The sequence below is a fragment of the Salmo salar genome, unplaced genomic scaffold (genome assembly GCF_905237065.1).
Source record: "Salmo salar unplaced genomic scaffold, Ssal_v3.1, whole genome shotgun sequence".
NCBI classification, from domain to species: Eukaryota; Metazoa; Chordata; class Actinopteri; order Salmoniformes; family Salmonidae; genus Salmo; species Salmo salar.
Window position 1 is genome coordinate 928 of NW_025550664.1, and position 22472 is coordinate 23399.

At 42.2% G+C, this 22472-nt stretch overlaps 1 protein-coding gene and 1 long non-coding RNA gene across 2 annotated transcripts; both read left to right on the forward strand.

Moving 5' to 3' along the window:
* Positions 1 to 5269: 5269 nt before the first annotated feature.
* Positions 5270 to 8368, forward strand: LOC123739596 (butyrophilin subfamily 1 member A1-like). Its single transcript, XM_045713917.1, has 5 exons — positions 5270 to 5394; positions 5782 to 5850; positions 7440 to 7790; positions 7976 to 8217; positions 8363 to 8368. The coding sequence occupies exons 2-5, from the start codon at positions 5784 to 5786 to the stop codon at positions 8366 to 8368; spliced, it is 666 nt and encodes a 221-aa protein (XP_045569873.1). The 5' UTR covers positions 5270 to 5394; positions 5782 to 5783.
* Positions 8369 to 9654: 1286 nt separating this feature from the next.
* On the forward strand, positions 9655 to 22449 carry LOC123739597 (uncharacterized). The gene is made up of 4 exons (XR_006767773.1): positions 9655 to 9771; positions 10110 to 10130; positions 16074 to 16094; positions 22275 to 22449. It is a non-coding gene; the product is annotated as an uncharacterized lncRNA (long non-coding RNA).
* The last annotated feature ends 23 nt before the right edge of the window (positions 22450 to 22472 follow it).

A 22472-nucleotide genomic window follows, 5' to 3' on the forward strand; every position in this document is an offset into this window, starting at 1 on the left:
ATAGTTTATATCATACTATATGTAGGTAAATTCAATACATACTATAATCGGACGTTCAGTACCATACTATATACAGGGTAGTTCAGTACTAAATATAACAGGGTAGTTAATACATACTATATACAGGGTAGTTCAATACATATATATACAGGGTAGTTAGTACCATACTATATACAGGGTAGTTAATACCAATATACAGGGTAGTTAATACATAGCATATACAGGGTCAGTTCACTACCATACTATATACAGGGTCAGTTGAATATCATACTATATATACATAGTTACAATACATACATATACAGGGCAGTTGTAATATAATAGTAATACATACATATACATGCTCAGTTCAGTACCATACATATAATGCACAGTTCAGTACATACTATATAAGGTTTTCATTACCATACTATATTGAGGGTTAGTCCAGTACCATACTATATACAGGGTCAGACCCATAAATTACCACTATATTGAGGGTCAGTTCCAGTACCATACTATATACAGTGGGTCAGTTCCAGTACCATACTACATGTACAGGGTCAGTTAATACCATACTATATACAGGGTCAGTTAATACCATACTATATACAGGGTCCAACCAGCCAGTCAAAATGCTCTCAATGGTACAGCTGTATAACGTTTTGAGGATTTGAGGGCCATTACCAAACTTTTTCAACCAGCTGATAGGGAAGGGCACTGTCACGCCTTCTTCATGACTGTATGTGTGTGTTTGGACCATTTTAAGTCTTTAGTGATTTGGACACCAAGGAAGCTCTCGACCTGCTCAACTGCGGCCCCGTCGATGTGGATGACTGACGTGCTCTATATGGTTTCTGTGCCCACCACAGCACTTAGACAGCCTTAGTTAAATAGGTAAATGATCTTAGAGCCAACACAGATGCCAAACAGCTCTCTGTCCTTGTACTCTTATATTTAAGTGCTGCATTTGACACATGATGTCCTTCTGGACAGACTGGAGAGGTGGGTTGGCCTCTCCAGTCCAGTTCTATTTAACTGGTCAAGAGTTTTTGTCACCCTTGGTGACAGCGAACTCTGAGAAAATACATATCACATGTGGCGTTCCACAAGGTTCGATTTGGGTCCGGTACTGTTCAGTTTAGATATGTTACCCTGGCAGCGTTTATCAGAAAGCACAGGATTGATTTTCAATGCTACTCGAGACGATACACAACTGTACATTTCTGTGTCAACAGAGTATTTTAGCTCAAGGATAAATGATTAGATTATTGTCACGTCCTGACCAGTAAAAGGGGTTATTTGTTATCGTAGTTTGGTGGGCGTGGTAGTGTTTTTCTGTGTGTTTTGGGGTTTTGGGCATTCTATGTCCTTTTTTCTATGTTTTTGTATTTCTTTGTTTTGGCCTGGTATGGCTCTCAATCAGGGACAGCTGTACCTCCTTGTCGTGATTGGGAGCCTACTTAGGCAGCCTGTTTTCCTTTGGGGTTTTGTGGGTAGTTGTTTTCTGTCTTGTGTGTGTTCACCTGGCAGAACTGTTGGCTTTCGTTTCCCCTGTTTGTTTTGAAGTGTCTCATAAAAAATGATTATTACCACTTACCACGCTGCATCTTGGTCCCCTCTTCCAGACGATCGTTTACAACTATATTAGTGATTTAAATACTTGGACTTTCTCCAGCTAAATCAAGACTAGACTGAGGAACTTATTGTTGGAGTCAAAGCACGAGAGAGAATCTAGTTGCACATTTTAATTCACGGGCAATAAAGGTAAAAAACCTAGGTGTTATTTTAGATTCTGAAATAAATGTTGAATACACACTAGGAATGTGACCAAACTATAGCTTTTTACCATCTGTTTTTAAATCAATCCACGGTTGTGCACCCCAATACATATCAGACATGCTTTTAAGTTATGTACCCAGTAGGTTCCCTTAGGTCCTCTGGCACTGGCCTTTAACTATCCCAAAGCTGAGGACCAAGAGACATGGAGAGGCAGCCTTTAGTTATTATGCCCCCAGCCTCTGGAATAGCCTGCCAGAGAACCTGAGGGGGACCAAGAGACATGTAGAGGCAGACTTTAGTTATTATGCCCCCAGCCTCTGGAATAGCCTGCCAGAGAACCTGAGGGGGACCAAGAGACATGTAGAGGCAGCCTTTTAGTTATTATGCCCCCCAGCCTCTGGAATAGCTTGCCAGAGAACCTAGGGGGACCAAGAGACATGTAGAGGTAGCCTTTAGTTATTATGCCCCCAGCCTCTGGAATAGCCTGCCAGAGAACCTGAGGGGGGACCAAGAGACATGTAGAGGTAGCCTTTAGTTATTATGCCCCCAGCCTCTGGAATAGCCTGCCAGAGAACCTGAGGGGGACCAAGAGACATGTAGAGGTAGCCTTTAGTTATTATGCCCCCAGCCTCTGGAATAGCCTGCCAGAGAACCTGAGGGGGACCAAGAGACATGTAGAGGTAGCCTTTAGTTATTATGCCCCCAGCCTCTGGAATAGCCTGCCAAAGAACCCGAGGGGGGCCTAAACTGTGGACATGAATTAAAACACATTTTTAGCTTTGCTTTTCCTCAGTCTGCTTTTTAGTTGTTCACTTTGTGTAATTCTTTTGTTTTTTATCTGATGTTTGTTGTCTAGTAGATATTTCAGCTTTTATTTTCATTGTTTTTTATTTGTTTGTTCCTGTGAAGCACATTGCATTGCATCCCATGCCTGAAATGTTATGTATAAATAAAGCTTTGCTTTATTTTATTCAGTTCATCATTTTGCTCATATTATTACAACCACAAGTAGGAAAACATCTAAGTAGGAAAAAAGATCTTAAAGGGACAATCTGCGTTTGGTACATACATTTTGGGACTTCTAATTTAACGATTTACACCCATTGATTCTTGAAGAATATAACTTAGAAATGCCTCAGGAGCTTAGTTCAACGTACCCCATTAGAACCCCATTAGAACCCCATAAGAACCCAAAATACAAGCTTATTTTACTCCATATTTGTATTTGTAAACAAACTCTGTATAGCCTCAAAATATGGTTAAAACTCTAATTTCATGTATGGTCAGTCCTTGCATCCAAAGCTCACTTTATGAATTTGTGTGGTTTCATTTCTTCAGCTCAATCCCTCAGCTGTTTACCAAACAAAGTGACGGGAGGCCGTTTAGTTATTTGAATCCCAGATTGCCCCTTTAAGGATAATGGGATAGTGATGCTCACAGGTAAAGAGGGATCAGTGTTTGTGGAAATGTATTTCATTTGATTTCTTATTTCCGTTTTGTGTGTTTGATATTTGGGTTTGTGACAGTTTTTTCTCAAACTTGTTCCCACTGCCTGTATACATTTTCAAGGATGCCTTTGCACATTCTAAAGATATGAAATGAATGTGACCTATAGTTAACTGGTGCTGAATAATAAGATCTGTGGAGGAAAACTATGGACTGTAAAATGTAAGAGACTTTCTATGGAAAAACCTAAGACATTAAAGTATATATCAATGATGTCGCTCTTGCTGCGGGTGATTTCCTGATCCACCTCTACGCAGACGACACCATTCTGTATACATCTGGCCCTTCTTTGGACACTGTGTTAACTAACCTCAAACGAGCTTCAATGCCACTACAACACTCCTTCCGTGGCCTCCAACTGCTCTATGCTAGTAAAACCAAATGCATGCTTTTCAACTGTTCGCTGCCCGCACCCGCCCGCCTCGACTAGCATCACTACCCTGGACGGTTCTGACCTAGAATATGTGGACAACTACAAATACCTAGGTGTCTGGCTAGACTGTAAACTCTCCTTCCAGACTCATATTAAACATCTCCAATCCAAAATCAAATCTAGAATCGTCTTTCTATTTTGCAACAAAGCCTCCCCTTCACTCACGCCGCCAAACTTACCCTCGTAAAACTGACTATCCTACCGATCCTCGACTTTGACGATGACATCTACAAAATAGCTACCACTAATCTACTCAGCAAACTTGATGCATTCTATCACAGTGCCATCCGTTTTGTTACCAAATCACCTTATACCACCCACCACTGCGACCTGTATGCTCTTGTCAGCTGGCCCCTCGCTCCATATTCGGTCGCCAGACCCACTGGCTCCAGGTCATCTACAAGTCTTTGCTAGGTAAAGCTCCGCCTTATCTCAGCTCACTGGTCACAATAACAACACCCACCCGTAGCACGCGCTCCAGCAGATATATCTCACTGGTCAGCCCCAAAGCCTTTTGGCCGCCTTTCCTTCCAGTTCTCTGCTGCCAGTGACTGGAACGAATTGCAAAAATCGCTGAAGCTGGAGACTTACATTTCCCTCACTAACTTTAAACATCAGCTATCTGAGCAGCTAACCGATCGCTGCAGCTGTACATAACCCATCTGTAAATAGCCCACCCAATCGACCTACCTCATCCCCATATTGTTTTTATTTACTTCTCTGCTCTTTTGCACAACAGTATCTCTACTTACACATCATCATCTGCTCATTTATCACTCCAGTGTTAATCTGCTAAATTGTAATTACTTCGCTACTATGGCCTATTTATTGCCATACCTCCTCATGCCATTTGCACACACTGTATATAGACTTTCTTTTTTTCTATTGTGTTATTGTTTGTACGCTTGTTTATTCCATATAACTCTGTGTTGTTGTTTCTGTCGCACTGCTCTGCTTTATCTTGGCCAGGTCGCAGTTGTAAATGAGAACATGTTCTCAACTGTCCTACCTGGTTAAATAAAGGTGAAATACAAATTACAAATAAAAAAAAGAGCCTATAGAAAGGTTTGAATGCCTTGATCTGCTTGGCTGTTCCTTTTAATGTACATGCTAATGAAATGATTTAAGAGGTACATGAGTGTGAACGTGTGTTTGTCCGTGGTGAGATTCAAACACGTTAACACTAGATTATTACACTAGATATTTACGTTATACGTCCACCTCGACCAGCTACCCTCTTTTCAGTGTTGCCTTAAATAACCATCTGACTTATGTAACCATACCAAACGTAACTTATAATAATTTGAGTGTTCTGGATTTATGTTTACTAAGTTACATCTAGTCTAGTAATGTAACCTAACATAAACATATCATACTATATGAATGGAGTGGCACAGATTTAAGTAAACTATAATATGTTTTGCTTGGATTCCAGACCTCTCTGTGTCACATGGTCTGCACATCAGCCAGGCTCGGAAACTACAACCAAATTTCACCCCCACAGTTCACTCCCATGTTATCTGATTCTGAGCTCACTATGCAACAGTTGTGTGCAGCTATGCAGTTGAACAGGTTCTTGTTCCAAGGAATAGAAAGAATAAGGTAGTTTGATCACATCACAATAGTTTGATTACAGAACACTAGTACATTTATCAGACAAGGCTGCAGTGCCTCAATAGCACTGATTCAACCAGGTAAATGTATCAGCTAGTTGTCTTTTGAAATGTGTTATACTATGTTATTACATTTACATTTACATTTAAGTCATTTAGCAGACGCTCTTAACCAGAGCGACTTACAAATTGGTGCATTCACCTTATGATATCCAGTGGAACAACCACTTTACAATAGTGCATCTAAATCTTTTAAGGGGGGGTTAGAAGGATTACTTTATCCTATCCTAGGTATTCCTTAAAGAGGTGGGGTTTCAGGTGTCTCCGGAAGGTGGTGATTGACTCCGCTGTCCTGGCGCGTGAGGGAGCTATCCATTGTTATTGTAGAATTAATGCTACAGTATTGCTTTCCTGGTTTCAAGTTATGTTAGTCTTTATCTTTATGATGAATGTAATTGTCTTCTTCAGGAATGAAGGTGACTCAACTAGACTGTCTGTGTGTGATTCTTCTACATCTCCTACACACAGCAGGCTCTGGTACAGTAGAATACACATTTAATATCTCACTGCCTTTAATACCTCTGTGTGTGTGATTCTTCTACATTTCCTACACACAGCAGGCTCTGAGTACAGTTGTCACATCCTGACCAGTATAAGGGGTTATTTGTTATTGTAGTTTGGTCAGGACGTGGCAGGGGTGTGTTTGTTTAGAGTGTTTCGGGGTTTGTTGGGCAATGTTCTGTTTTAAGAGGGGTGTTTGTTTAGAGTGTTTCGGGGTTTGTTGGGCTATGTTCTGTTTTAAGAGGGGTGTTTGTTTAGAGTGTTTTGGGGTTTGTTGGGTTATGTTCTTGTCAGTCTATTTCTATGTTAGTTCTAGTATGTCTATTTCTATGTGATGTTTGTTGGGTTGACCTTCAATTGGAAGCAGCTGCTCCTAGTTGCTTCTAATTGAAGGTCCTATTTAAGAGGGGTGTTTTTTCTATGGGATTTGTGGGTAGTTGTTCCTTGTTTAGTGTTTGTTGCACCTGACAGGACTGTTTCGTTTTTTTTTTTTTGTATACGTATTTAGTTGTTTCTCCTTCTTCAAATAAAAAGAAGATGAGTATACATATTCCCGCTGCATTTTGGTCCAATCCTTATGACAACAGTAGAATACACATTTAATATCTCACTGCCTTTAATACCTCTGTGTGTGTGATTAATATGATCTCATTGTGTCTTTAGTCACTATTGTGGTCTTAAGGGTTCTACACGGTCTAAACAAATGGAGCCGACGGAGGTCCTTTTGCTTCTCTGTCTACATAGTTCTACGTACTTTTGTCCGTCGGCTCCGTTGGGTAAACTGTGGAGATCCCTTTAGGGTGTCTGGCCTAAGGTGATTTCCTCTCCTGGTCTCCTTTCCTTCATCTGCACTGGTGTATGTGTGTGTGTGATTAATATTATCTCATTGTGTCTTTAGTTGCTTGTGTAGTGTTAAGGGTGCATAACCTAAGGTGGATTCCTCTCCTAGTCTCCTTTCCTTCCTCTGCACTGATGTAAAAACTAAACTAAAGGTGAATCCAACTCTTCTGTAGGCATCCACCCTATAGTACTGCTATATATACTACAGTGTATAGTACTGCTATATATACTACAGTGTCTAGTACCACTATATATACTACAGTGTATAGTACTACTATATATACTACAGAGTATAGTACTACTATATATACTACAGTGTATAGTACTACTATATATACTACAGTGTATAGTACTACTATATATACTAAAGTGTATAGTAGTATAGTACTACTATATATACTACAGTTTATAGTAGTATAGTACTACTATATATACTACAGTATATAGTACTACTATATATACTACAGTGTCTAGCTACTACTATATATACTACAGTGTCTAGTACTACTATATATACTACAGTATATAGTACTACTATATATATTAAAGTGTATAGTAGTATAGTACTACTATATATACTACAGCGTATAGTACTACTATATATACACTACAGTGTATAGTAGTATAGTACTACTATATATGCTACAGTGTATTTCAGATCAGTGCAGATGAGAGGGACGACCACTTTAAACTATTGAAACTGTTAATCTGTCTGTTCTCTTCAGAGAAGTTTGAGGTTCTTGGTCCAACTGATCCCATTGTTGCTGTGGCTGGTGATGACATCATTCTGCCATGTTACCTCAAACCCAACATCAGCGCTGAGGACATGACAGTGGACTGGCTGAACCTGGACTTCAAAGACAGTCGTGTCTATCGTTACCAAAACCACAGAATCATACGAGATTATCAGATTCCCTACTATAGAGGAAGAACTTCACTGTTTGAAGAGGAGCTGTGGAGGGGAAACACCTCTTTGAAACTGACCAGGGTACAAGGCACTGATGAGGGACGTTACAAATGCTTTATTAAGGCAAAGAGCTGGTATGATGATTTCACTATTCAAGTCCTCGTTAAAGGTGAGGTTTATTTTCATGTTAATGTAATAATCTAACTACAGTACAATGACATCAACTCTTTTCTTCATATTACTGGATACAGTATGTGTCTATTTGTTCACAGCCTGTCACCAGTTAACATCCAGTCTATCTGTGTGTCTGTAGCTGTAGGATCCAAAGCCAGTGGTGTCCATTGAGGGACACAGAGAGGGGAGGGATGGGTCTGCTGTGTGAATCAGAAGGCTGGCACCCTGAGCCTGAGCTGGCGTGGCTGGACAGTAAAGGAGTCCATCTCTCTGCTGGACCTCCTGAAACACACAGAGACTTCAAGGGATTCTACAGAGTCAAACAACATGTCATTGTCCAGGAGACTGACACCAACCGCTTTACCTGCAGAGTCCAACAGAGCCGGATCAATGAGAAGATGGAGACAGAGGTTCACCTCCTAGTGAGTAACAACATAATATTATTTAGACATGAAACACTAGAGATATTGATGTGTTAATGTCCAGTATATGTTTTAACCAAAGGCTTTGAGACAACAATACAAAAGATTAGTGTTTATTATGATACACTCCACTGCTGTGTGGTAGTATTAGTACCAAACCCTGTTGTTGATATGTGTGGTATTATTAGTACCAAACCCTGTTGTTGATATGTGTGGTAGTATTAGAACCAAACCCTGTTGTTGATGTGTAATGATGTGTGTGGTAGTATTAGTACCAAACCCTGTTGTTGATGTGTAATGATGTGTGGTAGTATTAGTACCAAACCCTGTTGTTGATGTGTAATGATGTGTGTGGTAGTATTAGTACCAAACCCTGTTGTTGATGTGTAATGATATGTGTGGTAGTATTAGTAACAAACCCTGTTGTTGATGTGTAATGATGTGTGGTAGTGTTAGTATCAAACCGGGTTGTTGATGTGTAATGATGTGTGTGGTAGTATTAGTACCAAACCCTGTTGTTGATGTGTGATGATGTGTGGTAGTATTAGTACCAAACCCTGTTGTTGATGTGTAATGATGTGTGGTAGTATTAGTACCAAACCCTGTTGTTGATGTGTAATGATATGTGTGGTAGTATTAGTAACAAACCCTGTTGTTGATGTGTAATGATGTGTGGTAGTGTTAGTATCAAACCGGGTTGTTGATGTGTAATGATGTGTGTGGTAGTATTAGTACCAAACTCTGTTGTTGATGTGTAATGATGTGTGGTAGTATTAGTACCAAACCCTGTTGTTGATGTGTGGTAGTATTAATACCAAACCCTGTTGTTGATGTGTAATGATGTGTGGTAGTATTAGTACCAAACCCTGTTGTTGATGTGTGGTAGTATTAGTACCAAACCCTGTTGTTGATGTGTAATGATGTGTGGTAGTATTATTACCAAACCCTGTTGTTGATGTGTGATGATGTGTGGTAGTATTAGTACCAAACCCTGTTGATGTGTAATGATGTGTGGTAGTATTAGTACCAAACCCTGTTGTTGATGTGTAATGATGTGTGTGGTAGTATTAGTACCAAACCCTGTTGTTGATGTGTGGTAGTATTAGTACCAAACTCTGTTGTTGATGTGTAATGATGTGTGGTAGTATTAATACCCAACCCCTGTTGTTGATGTGTAATGATGTGTGTGTTAGTACTAGTACCAAACCCTGTTGTTGATGTGTAATGATGTGTGGTAGTATTAGTACCAAACCCTGTTGTTGATGTGTAATGATGTGTGTGGTAGTATTAGTACCAAACCCTGTTGTTGATGTGTAATGATGTGTGGTAGTATTAATACCAAACCCTGTTGTTGATAATTTGTAAGTCGCTCTGGATAAGAGCGTCTGCTAAATGACTTAAATGTAAATGTAATGTGTAATGATGTGTGTGTTTTAGGTGAGTTATTTGATTACGCAACCCCATTGAGAATGGCCTTCATTCTGTTATGCTGTCTGGGAGCCGTCACTGTGATTGGGTTAGCTCTGGCTATCTACTGCATATGCAATCAGAAAGGTAATGGAAAGATGTCACGAATGTTGAATTGTTTTTTTCCAGTGCTTTTTTCAACCTCAACACATTCACAGTGGTTGTATTCTAAGGATACAGGATAATATACTACATGTGCAGGTGACTAATATGTTAACACTGATGACTGATTTTAACCTGCAGGTGATTCACATGTTAACACTGATGACTGATTTTAATCTGCAGGTGATTCACATGTTGGCACTGATGACTGATTTTAATCTGCAGGTGTGATAATAGATAAAGATTAACTAAACAGACTAAAGCTTCTAGTGTTCATGTTAATGATGTTGTCACTGTCTTCCATCTACTCTACATGTTTACAGATTACCACAAGAAGGAGAAGGGTAAGTATTGTCTTCAGATCATAACGTTATACACAGTTGAAGTCGGAAGTTTATATACACTTAGGTTGGAGTCATTAAAACTCGTTTTTCAACCACTCCACAAATTTCTTGTTAACAAACTATAGTTTTTGAAAGTCGGTTAGGTCATCTACTTTGTGCATGACACAAGTAATTTTTCCAACAATTGTTTACAGACAGATTATTTCACTTATAATTCACTGTATCACAATTCCAGTGGGTCAGAAGTTTACATACACTAAGTTGACTGTGCCTTTAAACAGCTTGAAAAATCTCCGAAATTGTTGTCATGGCTTTAGAAGCTTCATTTGAGTCAATTGGAGGTGTACCTGTGGATGTATTTCAAGGCCTACCTTTAAACTCAGTGCCTCTTTGCTTGACATCATGGGAGAATCAAAAGAAGTCAACCAAGACCTCAGAAAAAATATTGTCGACCTCCACAAGTCTGGTTCATCCTTGGGAGCAATTTCCAAATGCCTGAAGGTACCACATTCATCTGTACAAACAATAGTATGCAAGTATAAACACCATGGGACCACGCAGCCGTCATACCGCTCAGGAAGGAGACGCGTTCTGTCTCCTAGAGATGAACGTACTTTGACGCGAAAAGTGCAAATCAATCCCAGAACAACAGCAAAGGACCTTGTGAAGATGCTGGAGGAAACAGGTACAACAGTATCTATATCCACAGTAAAATGAGTCCTATATTTTTCTTATTTTTTTAATTTCACCTTTATTTATCCAGATAGGCCAGTTGAGAACAAGTTCTCATTTACAACTGCGACCTGGCCAAGATAAAGCATAGTGGTGCGACAAGAACAACAACACAGAGTTACACATTTAAACAAACGTACAGTCAATAACACAAAAGAAAAGAAAAATAGAAAGATCTATGTATAGTTTGCGCAAATGTAGAAGAGTAGGGAGGTAGGCAATAAATAGGCCATAGAGGCGAAAATAATTACAATTTAGCATTAATACTGGAGTGATATATGTGCAGATGATGATGTGCAAGTAGAGACACTGGGGTGCAAAAAGCAAGAGGGTAGTAATAATATGGGGATGAGGTAGTCGGGTGTGCTATTTACAGATTGGCTGTGTACAGGTACAGTGATCTGTAAGCTGCTCTGACAGCTGATGCTTAAAGTTAGAGAGCGAGATATAAGACTCCAGCTTCAGAGATTTTTGGAATTCGTTCCAGTCATTGGCAGCAGAGAACTGGAAGGAAAGGCAGCCAAAGGAAGGTGTTGACTTTGGGGATGACCAGTGCAATATACCTGCTGGAGCGCGTGCTATGGGTGGGTGTTGCTATGGTGACCAGTGAGCTGAGAAGGCGGGGCTTTACCTAGCAAAGACTTATAGATGACCTGGAGCCAGTGGGTTTGGCGATGGATATGTAATGAGGGCCAGCCAACGAGAGCATAGAGGTCGCAGTGGTGGGTAGTATATGGGGGCTTTGGTGATAAAACGGATGGCACTGTGATAGACTACATCCAGTTTGCTGAGTAGAGTGTTGGGAGCTATTTTGTAAATGACATCGCCGAAGTCAAGGATCGGTAGGATAGTCAGTTTTACGAGGGTATGTTTGGCGGCATGAGTGAAGGAGGCTTTGTTGCGAATTAGGAAGCCGATTCTAGATGTAATTTTGGATTGGAGATGCTTAAAGTGAGTCTGGAAGGAGAGTTTACAGTCTAACCAGACACCTAGGTATTTGTAGTTGTCCACATATTCTAGGTCAGAACTGTCCAGAATAGTAATGCTAGTTGGGCGGGAGGGTGCGGGCAGCAATTGGTTGAAGAACATGCACTTAGTTTTACTAGCATTTAAACGCAGTTGGAGGCCACGGAAGGAGTGTTGTATGGCGTTGAAGCTTGTTTGGAGGTTTGTTAGCACAGTATCCAAAGAAGGGCCAGATGTATACAGAATGGTGTCGTCTGTGTAGAGGTGGATCAGAGAATCATCAGCAGCAAGAGCAACATCATTGATATATACAGAGAAAAGAGTCGGCCCGAGAATTGAGCCCTGTGGCACCCCCATAGAGACTGCCAGAGGTCCGGAGAACAGGTCCTCCGATTTGACACACTGAACTCTATCTGAGAAGTAGTTGGTGAACCAGGCGAGGCAGTCATTTGAGAAGCCAAGGCTATTGAGTCAGCCGATAAGAATGCGGTGATTGAGAGTCGAAAGCCTTGGCCAGGTTGATGAAGACTGCTGCACAGTAAGATGGCGGTTATGATATCGTTTAGGACCTTGAGCGTGGACGAGGTGCACACATGACCAGCTCGGAAACCAGATTGCATAGTGGAGAAGGTACGGTGGGATTCAAAATGGTTGGTGATCTGTTTATTAACAGGATGGATATAGGTCTATAACAGTTTGGGTCTAAGGTGACACCCCCTTTAAAAAGGGGGATGACCGCGTCAGCTTTACAATCTTTGTGGATCTCAGACGATACGAAAGAGAGATTGAATAGGCTAGTAATAGGGGTTGCAACAATTTCGGCAGATCATTTTTTGAAAGAGAGGGTCCAGATTATCTCGCCCAGCTGATTTGTAGGGATCCTGCAGTTGCTACAGGGGGTGCTGAGGTGTTGACTGGGGTAGGGGTAGCCAGGTGGAAAGCATGGCCAGCTGTGGAAAAATGCTTATTGAAATTATCGCTTATCGTAGATTTATCGGTGGTGACAGTGTTTCCTATCCTCAGTGCAGTGGGCAGCTGGGAGGAGGTGCTCTTATTCTCCATGGACTTTCCAGTGTCCCAAAACTTTTTGGAATTAGTGCTACAGGAAGCAAATTTCTGTTTGAAAAAACTAGCCTTAGCTTTCCTAACTGACTGAGTATATTGGTTCCTGACTTCCCCGAAGAGTTGCATATCGCAGGGGCTATTCGATGCTAATGCAGAACGCCACAGGATGTTTTTGTGCTGGTCAAGGGCAGTCAATTCTGGGGTGAACCAAGGGCTATATCTGTTCTTAGTTCAACATTTTTTGAATGGGGCATGCTTATTTAAGATGGAGAGGAAAGCACTTTTGAAGAGCAACCAGGCATCCTCTACTGACGGGATGAGGTCAATATCCTTCCAGGATACCCGGGCCAGGTTGGTTAGAAAGGCCTGCTCGCTGAAGTGTTTTAGGGAGCGTTTGACAGTGATGAGGGGTGGTCGTTTGACCGTGGACCCATTACGCACGCAGGCAATGAGGCAGTGAACTCTGAGATCCTGGTTGAAGACAGCAGAGGTGTATTTAGAGGGCAAGTTGGTCAGGATGATATCTAAGAGGGTGCCCGTGGTTACGATTTTTGGGTTGTACCTGGTAGGTTCCTTGATAATTTGTGTGAGATTGAGGGCATCTAGCTTAGATTGTAGAATGGCCGGGGTGTTAAGCATATCCCAGTTTAGGTCACCTAACAGTACGAACTCTGAAGATAGATGGGGGCAATCAATTCACATATGGTGTCCAGGGCACAGCTGGGGGCTGATGGGGGTCTATAACAAGCGGCAACGGTGAGAGACTTGTTTCTGGAAAGGTGGATTTTAAAAGAAGAAGCTTGAATTGTTTGAAACAAATGCTTTTATTGTTATAGAAGTCAATAAATGAGAGCACCTGGGGAATGGGAGTGATGCTGGGGGCTGCAGAGCTTGGGTTAACCTCTACATCACCAGAGGAACAGAGGAGGAGTAGGGTAAGAGTACGGCTAATGGCTAAAAGAACTGGTCGTCTAATGCGTTCGGAAAAGAGAGTAAAGGGGGCAGGTTTCTGGGCACAGAAGGATAGATTCAAGGCATAATGTACAGACAAAGGTATGGTAGGATGTGAGTACAGTGGAGGTAAGCCTAGGCATTGAGTGACAATAAGAGAGGTATTGTCTCTAGAAGCACCATTTAAGCCAGGTGCGGTCACCGCATTGTGGAGGGTGGAACAACAGAGCTAGCTAAGGCATATTGAGCAGGGTTGGAGGTTCTACAGTGAAATAAGACAAAAATTACTATCCAAAACAGCAATAGACAAGGCATATTGACATTAGGGAGAGGCATGTATAGCCGAGTAATCATAGGGTCCAGTGAGTAGCTAGGCGAGTTGGAGGCACAGATTCAGACAGCTAGCAGGCCGGGGCTAGCAGCAGGCTAGCAGATGGGCCTCAGGGGGACATCGCAACGGGGGAGCCTGTTGAAACCCCCTCGGACGGTTACGTCAGCAGACCAGTTGGGATGGATCGGCAGGGCTCCGTGTTGGCAGCAAGGGGTCCAGGCCAATTGGCAAAAGAGTTAATTGAAGCTCAGGAATTGCTTGATAGATCTATTCAGCTAGCTGGGAGATGGGCCTAGATTCAAGGCTAGCTCCAGGCTAACTGGTGCATGCTTTGGGACAGAGGCGTTAGCCAGGAGTAGCCAGTCGGATAGCAGCTAGCTAACTGCGATGATCCGGAGTAAAGGTTCAGAGCTTGCGGTAGGAATCCAGAGATATGGTGGAGAAAAGCAGTCCGATATGCTCTGGGTTGATATCGCGCTGTGCAGGCTGGCAGGAGTTGACCGGGCTAAAGCTGGCAGATGTCCCAGTTAACGGTGATGGCTAACTAGCAGCGGCTAACTGACTACTAGCTAGTAGCTGGCTAGCTTGAAGGGGGTTACGTTTCTAACGTATAAAAATAGCAGATCCATAACGCAATGGGTGAGGCGGGTTGCAGGAGAGTATGTTCAGTCCGTAGATGGACAAATTAGATAAAAAAATATATACAAAGAAAGAAACAATATATACAAGGGACGGGATAAGACAATGAAAACATCCCACTGCTACGCCATTTATATCGACATAACCTGAAAGGTCGCTCAGCAAGGAAGAAGCCACTGCTCCAAAACCGGCATAAAAAACCCAGACTACGGTTTTCAACTGCACATGGGGACAAAGATCGTACATTTTGGAGAAATGTCTTCTGGTCTGATGAAACAAAAATAGAACTGTTTGGCCATAATGACCATTGTTATGTTCGGAGGAAAAAGGGGGGAGGCTTGCAAGCCGAAGAACACCATCCCAACCTTGAAGCACGGGGGTGGCAGCATCATGATGTGGGGGTGCTTTGCTGCAGGAGGGACTGGTGCACTTCACAAAATAGATGGCTTCATAAGGAAGGAAAATTATGTGGAAATATTGAAGCAACATCTCAAGACTGAAAGTTAAAGCTTGGTCGCAAATGGGCCTTCCAAATGGACAATGACCCCAAGGATACTTCCAAAGTTGTGGCAAAATGGCTTAAGGACAACAAAGTCAAGGTATTGGAGTGGCCATCACAAAGCCCTGACCTCAATCCCATAGAAAATTTGTGGGCAGAACTGAAAAAACATGTGCGAGCAAGGAGGCCTAAAAAACCTGACTCAGATACACCAGTTCTGTCAGGAGGAATGGGCCAAAATTCACCCAACTTATTGTGGGAAGCTTGTGGAAGGCTACCCAAAACGTTTGACCCAAGTTAAACAACTTAAAGGCAATGCTACCAAATACTAATTGAGTGTATGTAAACTTCTGACCCACTGGGAACGTGATGAAAGAAATAAAAGCTGAAATAAATCAATAATTCTATCTACTATTATTCTGACATTTCACATTCTTAAAATAAAGTGGTGATCCTAACTGACCTAAAACAGGGATTTTTACAAGGATTAAATGTCAGGAATTGTGAAAAACTGAGTATAAATGTATTTGGCTAAGGTGTATGTAAACTTCCGACTTCAACTGTAAACCAATGTCTCTTCCGTAGATCTAACTTCTAGTGAAGTAGGAAACGCACAATGTTCTGCATATTAATGTTCCCTGACTTTCATCTGATGTTGGAACATTGATATGAGACAAGGAGTCCCAGAGAGAGACTACATCTTCTAGTGTTCATGTTAATAATGTTCTCACTGTCTTCCATCTACTCTACATATTTACAGATGAAATCATGGAGGAGAAGGGTAAGTAGTGGCTTCAGATCATCACTTTGCTAGATTTATGAAAGCACATTTTATGTTTATTTATTTGTTGACCACAAAGGGCAATCGGTAGTCGATACATCCATTTTTGGACTGATAAATGTATTATATGTACCAATTAATTCTTGAAGAATATAACTTATTAAATATTAAAGAGCTTAGTTTAACGCCGTACTCCAAAATTCAAGTTTTTTTTTAACCTCAATGTTTGTAAACAAAGAAAATGTAAACAAACACTATATAGCCTCCAAACATATTTGAAACTAAAATGTTGATACAGTATCATGGATGGTCAGTGCTTGCATCCATAGCTCTGTCTATGAATTTGGGAGTAATATTATTTCTCCAGACCCTCCATCAGCTTTTTACCAAAACAACAGTGGCTGGGATCACGCTTTGTTATTGTTTCAACTTCTGATTCAAATCAATCAAATCAATCAATCAAATGTATTTTTATATAGCCCTTCTTACATCAGCTGATATCTCAAAGTGCTGTACAGAAACCCAGCCTAAAACCCCAAACAGCAAGCAAAGCATGTGAAAGAAGCACGGTGGCTAGGAAAAACTCCCTAGGAAAAACTCCCTAGAAAGGCCAAAAACCTGGGAAGAAACCTAGAGAGGAACCAGGCTATGAGGGGTGGCCAGTCCTCTTCTGTCTGTGCAGGGTGGATATTATAACAGAACATGGTCAAGATGTTAAAATGTTAAAATGTTCATAAATGACCAGCATGGTCAAATAATAATAATAATCATAGTAGTTGTCGAGGGTGCAACAAGCACGTCCGGTGAACAGGTCAGGGTTCCATAGGCAGAACAGTTGAAACTGGAGCAGCAGCACGGCCAGGTGGACTGGGGACAGCAAGGAGTCATCATACCAGGTAGTCCTGAGGCATGGTCCTAGGGCTCAGGTCCTCCGAGAGAAAGACAGAAAGAGAGAAAGAGAGAATTAGAGAGAGCATATTTAAATTCACACAGGACACCGGATAAGACAAGAGAAATACTCCAGATGTAACAGACTGACCCTAGCCCCCCGACACATAAACTATTGCAGCATAAATACTGGAGGCTGAGACAGGAGGGATCAGAAGACACTGTGGCCCCATCCGATGATACCCCGGACAGGGCCAAACAGGCAGGATATAACCCCACCCACTTTGCCAAAGCACAGCCCCCACACCACTAGAGGGATGTCTCCAACCACCAACTTACCGTCCTAAGACAAGGCCGAGTATAGCCCACAACGATCTCCGCCATGGCACAACCCAAGGGGGGCGCCAACCCAGACAGGAAGACCACGTCAGTGACTCAACCCACTCAAGTGACGCACCCCTCCCATGGACGGCATGGAAGAACACCAGTAAGCCAGTGACTCAGCCCCTGTAATAGGGTTAGAGGCAGAGAATCCCAGTGGAAAGAGGGGAACCGGCAAGGCAGAGACAGCAAGGGCGGTTCGTTGCTCCAGCCTTTCCGTTCACCTTCACACTCCTGGGCCAGACTATACTTAATCATAGGACCTACTGAAGAGATAAGTCTTCAGTAAAGACTTAAAGGTTGAGACTGAGTCTGCGTCTCTCACATTGGTAGGCAGACCATTCCATAAAAATGGAGCTCTATAGGAGAAAGCCCTACCTCCAGCCGTTTGCTTAGAAATTCTAGGGACAATTAGGAGGCCTGCGTCTTGTGACCGTAGCGTACGTGTAGGTATGTACGGCAGGACCAAATCGGAAAGATAGGTAGGAGCAAGCCCATGTAATGCTTTGTAGGTTAGCAGTAAAACCTTGAAATCAGCCCTTGCCTTAACAGGAAGCCAGTGTAGGGAGGCTAGCACTGGAGTAATATGATCAAATTTTTTGGTTCTAGTCAGGATTCTAGCAGCCGTATTTAGCACTAACTGAAGTTTATTTAGTGCTTTATCCGGGTAGCCGGAAAGTAGAGCATTGCAGTAGTCCAGCCTAGAAGTAACAAAAGCATGGATAAATTTTTCTGCGTCATTTTTGGACAGAAAGTTTCAGATTTTTGCAATGTTACGTAGATGGAAAAAAGCTGTCCTTGAAACAGTCTTGATATGTTCTTCAAAAGAGTTATCAGGGTCCAGAGTAACGCCGAGGTCCTTCACAGTTTTATTTGAGACGACTGTACAACCATCCAGATTAATTGTCAGATTCAACAGAAGATCTCTTTGTTTCTTGGGACCTAGAACAAGCATCTCTGTTTTGTCCGAGTTTAAAAGTAGAAAGTTTGCAGCCATCCACTTCTTTATGTCTGATACACAGGCTTCTAGCGAGGGCAATTTTGGGGCTTCACCATGTTTCATTGAAATGTACAGCTGTGTGTCGTCCGCATAGCAGTGAAATTTAACATTATGTTTTCGAATGACATCCCCAAGAGGTAAAATATATAGTGAAAACAATAGTGGTCCTAAAACGGAACCTTGAGGAACACCGAAATTTACAATTGATTTGTCAGAGGACAAACCATTCACAGAGACAAACTGATATCTTTCCTACAGATAAGATCTAAACCAGGCCAGAACTTGTCCATGTAGACCAATTTGGGTTTCCAATCTCTCCAAAAGAATGTGGTGATCGATGGTATCAAAAGCGGCACTAAGATCTAGGAGCACGAGGACAGATGCAGAGCCTCGGTCTGACGTCATTAAAAGGTCATTTACCACCTTCACAAGTGCAGTCTCAGTGCTATGATGGGGTCTAAAACCAGACTGAAGCGTTTCGTATACATTGTTTGTCTTCAGGAAGGCAGTGAGTTGCTGTGCAACAGCTTTTTCTAAAATTTTTGAGAGGAATGGAAGATTCGATATAGGCCGATAGTTTTTTATAATTTCTGGATCAAGAGAGGCTTTTTCAAGAGAGGCTTTATTACTGCCACTTTTAGTGAGCTTGGTACACATCCGGTGGATAGAGAGCCGTTTATTATGTTCAACATAGGAGGGCCAAGCACAGGAAGCAGCTCTTTCAGTAGTTTAGTTGGAATAGGGTCCAGTATGCAGCTTGAGGGTTTGGAGGCCATGATTATTTTCATCATTGTGTCAAGAGATATAGTACTAAAACACTTTAGTATCTCCCTTGATCCTAGGTCCTGGCAGAGTTGTGTAGACTCAGGACAATGGAGCTTTGGAGGAATACCCAGATTTAAAGAGGAGTCTGTAATTTGCTTTCAATGATCATGATCTTTTCCTCAAAGGAGTTCATAAATGTATTACTGCTGAAGTGAAAGCCATCCTCCATTTGCGAAGGCTGCTTTTTAGTTAGCTTTGCGACAGTATCAAAAAGAAATTTCGGATTGTTCTTATTTTCCTCAATTAAGTTGGAAAAATAGGATGATCGAGCAGCAGTGAGGGCTCTTCGATACTGCACGGTACTGTCTTTCCAAGCTAGTCGGAAGACTTCCAGTTTGGTGTGGCGCCATTTCCGTTCCAATTTTCTGGAAGCTTGCTTCAGAGCTCGTGTATTTTCTGTATACCAGGGAGCTAGTTTCTTATGACAGATGTTTTTAGTTTTTAGGGGTGCAACTGCATCTAGGGTATTGCGCAAGGTTAAATTGAGTTCCTCGGTTAGGTGGTTAACTGATTTTTGTCCTCTGACGTCCTTGGGTAGGCAGAGGCAGTCTGGAAGGGCATCAAGGAATCTTTGGGTTGTCTGAGAATTTATAGCACGACTTTTAATGCTCCTTGGTTGGGGTCTGAGCAGATTATTTGTTGCAATTGCAAACGTAATAAAATGGTGGTCCGATAGTCCAGGATTATGAGGAAAAACATTAAGATCCACAACATTTATTCCATGGGACAAAACTAGGTCCAGAGTATGACTGTGGCAGTGAGTAGGTCCAGAGACATGTTGGACAAAACCCACTGAGTCGATGATGGCTCCGAAAGCCTTTTTGGAGTGGGTCTGTGGACTTTTCCATGTGAATGTTAAAGTCACCAAAAATTTGAATATTATCTGCTATGACTACAAGATCCGATAGGAATTCAGGGAACTCAGTGAGGAACACTGCATATGGCCCAGGAGGCCTGTAAACAGTAGCTATAAAAAGTGAGTGAGTAGGCTGCATAGATTTCATGACTAGAAGCTCAAAAGACGAAAACGTCATTGTTTTTTTTTTGGTAAATTGAAATTTGCTATCGTAAATGTTAGCAACACCTCCGCCTTTGCCGGATGCACGGGGGGTATGGTCACTAGTGTAACCAGGGGGTGAGGCCTCATTTAACACAGTAAATTCATCAGGCTTGAGCCATGTTTCAGTCAGGCCAATCACATCAAGATTATTATCAGTGATTAGTTCATTGACTATAACTGCCTTGGAAGTGAGGGATCTAACATGAAGTAACCCAATTTTGAGATGTGAGGTATCACAATCTCTTTCAATAATGGCAGGAATGGAGGAGGTCTTTATACTAGTGAGATTGCTAAAGCGAACACCGCCATTTTTAATTTTGCCCAACCTAGATCGGAGGCACAGACACGGTCTCAATGGGGAAAGCTGAGCTGACTACGCTGACTGTGCTAGTGGCAGACTCCACTAAGCTGGCAGGCTGGCTAACAGCCTGCTGCCTGGCCTGCACCCTATTTCATTGTGGAGCTAGAGGAGTTAGAGCCCTGTCTATGTTCGTAGATAAGATGAGAGCACCCCTCCAGCTAGGATGGAGTCCGTCACTCCTCAACAGGCCAGGCTTGGTCCTGTTTGTGGGTGAGTCCCAGAAAGAGGGCCAATTATCTACAAATTCTATCTTTTGGGAGGGGCAGAAAACAGTTTTCAACCAGCGATTGAGTTGTGAGACTCTGCTGTAGAGCTCATCACTCCCCCTAACTGGGAGGGGGCCAGAGACAATTAATCGATGCCGACACATCTTTCTAGCTGATTTACACGCTGAAGCTATGTTGCGCTTGGTGACCTCTGACTGTTTCATCCTAACATCGTTGGTGCCGACGTGGATAACAATATCTCAATACTCTCTACACTCGCCAGTTTTAGCTTTAGCCAGCACCGTCTTTAGATTAGCCTTAACGTCGGTAGCCCCTGCCCCTGGTAAACAGTGTATGATCGCTAAATGATTAGTTTTAAGTCTAATACTGCGGGTAATGGAGTCGCCAATGACTAGGGTTTTCAATTTGTCAGAGCTAATGGTGGGAGCCGTCGGCGTCTCAGACCCCACAACGGGAGGAGTGAGACCAGAGAAGTCTCGGCCTCCGACTCCGACTCGCTTAATGGGGAGAACCGGTTGAAAGTTTCTGTCGGCTGAATAAGCGACACCGGTTGAGCATTCCTACAGCGTTTCCCCTCCAGAAGCCATGAGAAAGTTGTCCGGCTGCGGGGACCGTGCGCGGGGTTTATACTAACGTTACTATCTGTACTTACTGGTGGCACAGACGCTGTTTCATCCTTTCCTACACTGAAATTACCCTTGCCTAACGATTGCGTCTGAAGCTGGGCTTGCAGCACAGCTATCCTTGCCGTAAGGCGATCGTTCTCCTGTATATTATAAGTACAACGACTGCAATTAGAAGGCATCATGTTAATGTTACTTAGCTTCGGCTGTTTGAAGTCCTGACGAACCATGTCCAGATAAAACCTCCGGGGTGAAAAAATTGAATGAAAAAAGTTGAGTGAGGGAAAAAGTAAAAATATGAATGAAAAAAGTTGAGTGAGGGAAAAAGTAAAAATATACGGTAATGAAAAAGTAAAAAACCGTCAGGTAGCAAAGTAAGATCGGCAACAAAACGCACAGCAGCGTAAACAAGTCTGCAAGTTGTGACCGGAAACGGGTCACTTACCCCTCTCTCCCCTACCCCTCTCTCCCCTGATTGGCCCTAGTTGTTCCTTCTGATGGTAGAACAGTGGTATGAGACAAGGGCCGGGATTCAATTCAAATAATATCACTCCATTATAACAAAGCACACTATAACAGACTTTTAAAGGTAGTTTAAGTTTGAGTCAACATGTGCAGTGTTTACCATGAATGTGATCTATGCGAATGCAGGTGGAAAATGCCTTTAAAATGTGCATTCTCAGCTGTGAAGTGTCCTGCTGTATAGCACACATTGGATTGAAACCCGACCAAGGAGTCCCAGAGAGAGACTACCTCTTCTAGTGTTCATGTTAATTATGTTCTCACTGTCTTCCATCTACTCTACATGTTTACAGATGTCCTCAGGAAGGAGAAAGGTAAGTAGTGTCTTCAGTTCATCACTTTTATAACATTATAACCAATGTCTCTTCTATAGATGTAACTTCTAGTGAAGTAGGAACCACATAATGTTGTGCTATTAATGTTTCCTGACTTTTATCTGCTGTTGGAACATTGATATGAGACAAGGAGTCCCAGAGAGAGAATACATCTTG

Bases quoted from the DNA above. Each gene is read 5' to 3' on its own strand.
- LOC123739596 (XM_045713917.1), top strand. From the start codon at position 5,784: ATGAAGGTGACTCAACTAGACTGTCTGTGTGTGATTCTTCTACATCTC. The intron at 5,851-7,439 runs GTACAGTAGAAT...TGTTCTCTTCAG, and splicing joins CCTACACACAGCAGGCTCTG to AGAAGTTTGAGGTTCTTGGT. The intron at 7,791-7,975 runs GTGAGGTTTATT...TGAGGGACACAG, and splicing joins TATTCAAGTCCTCGTTAAAG to AGAGGGGAGGGATGGGTCTG.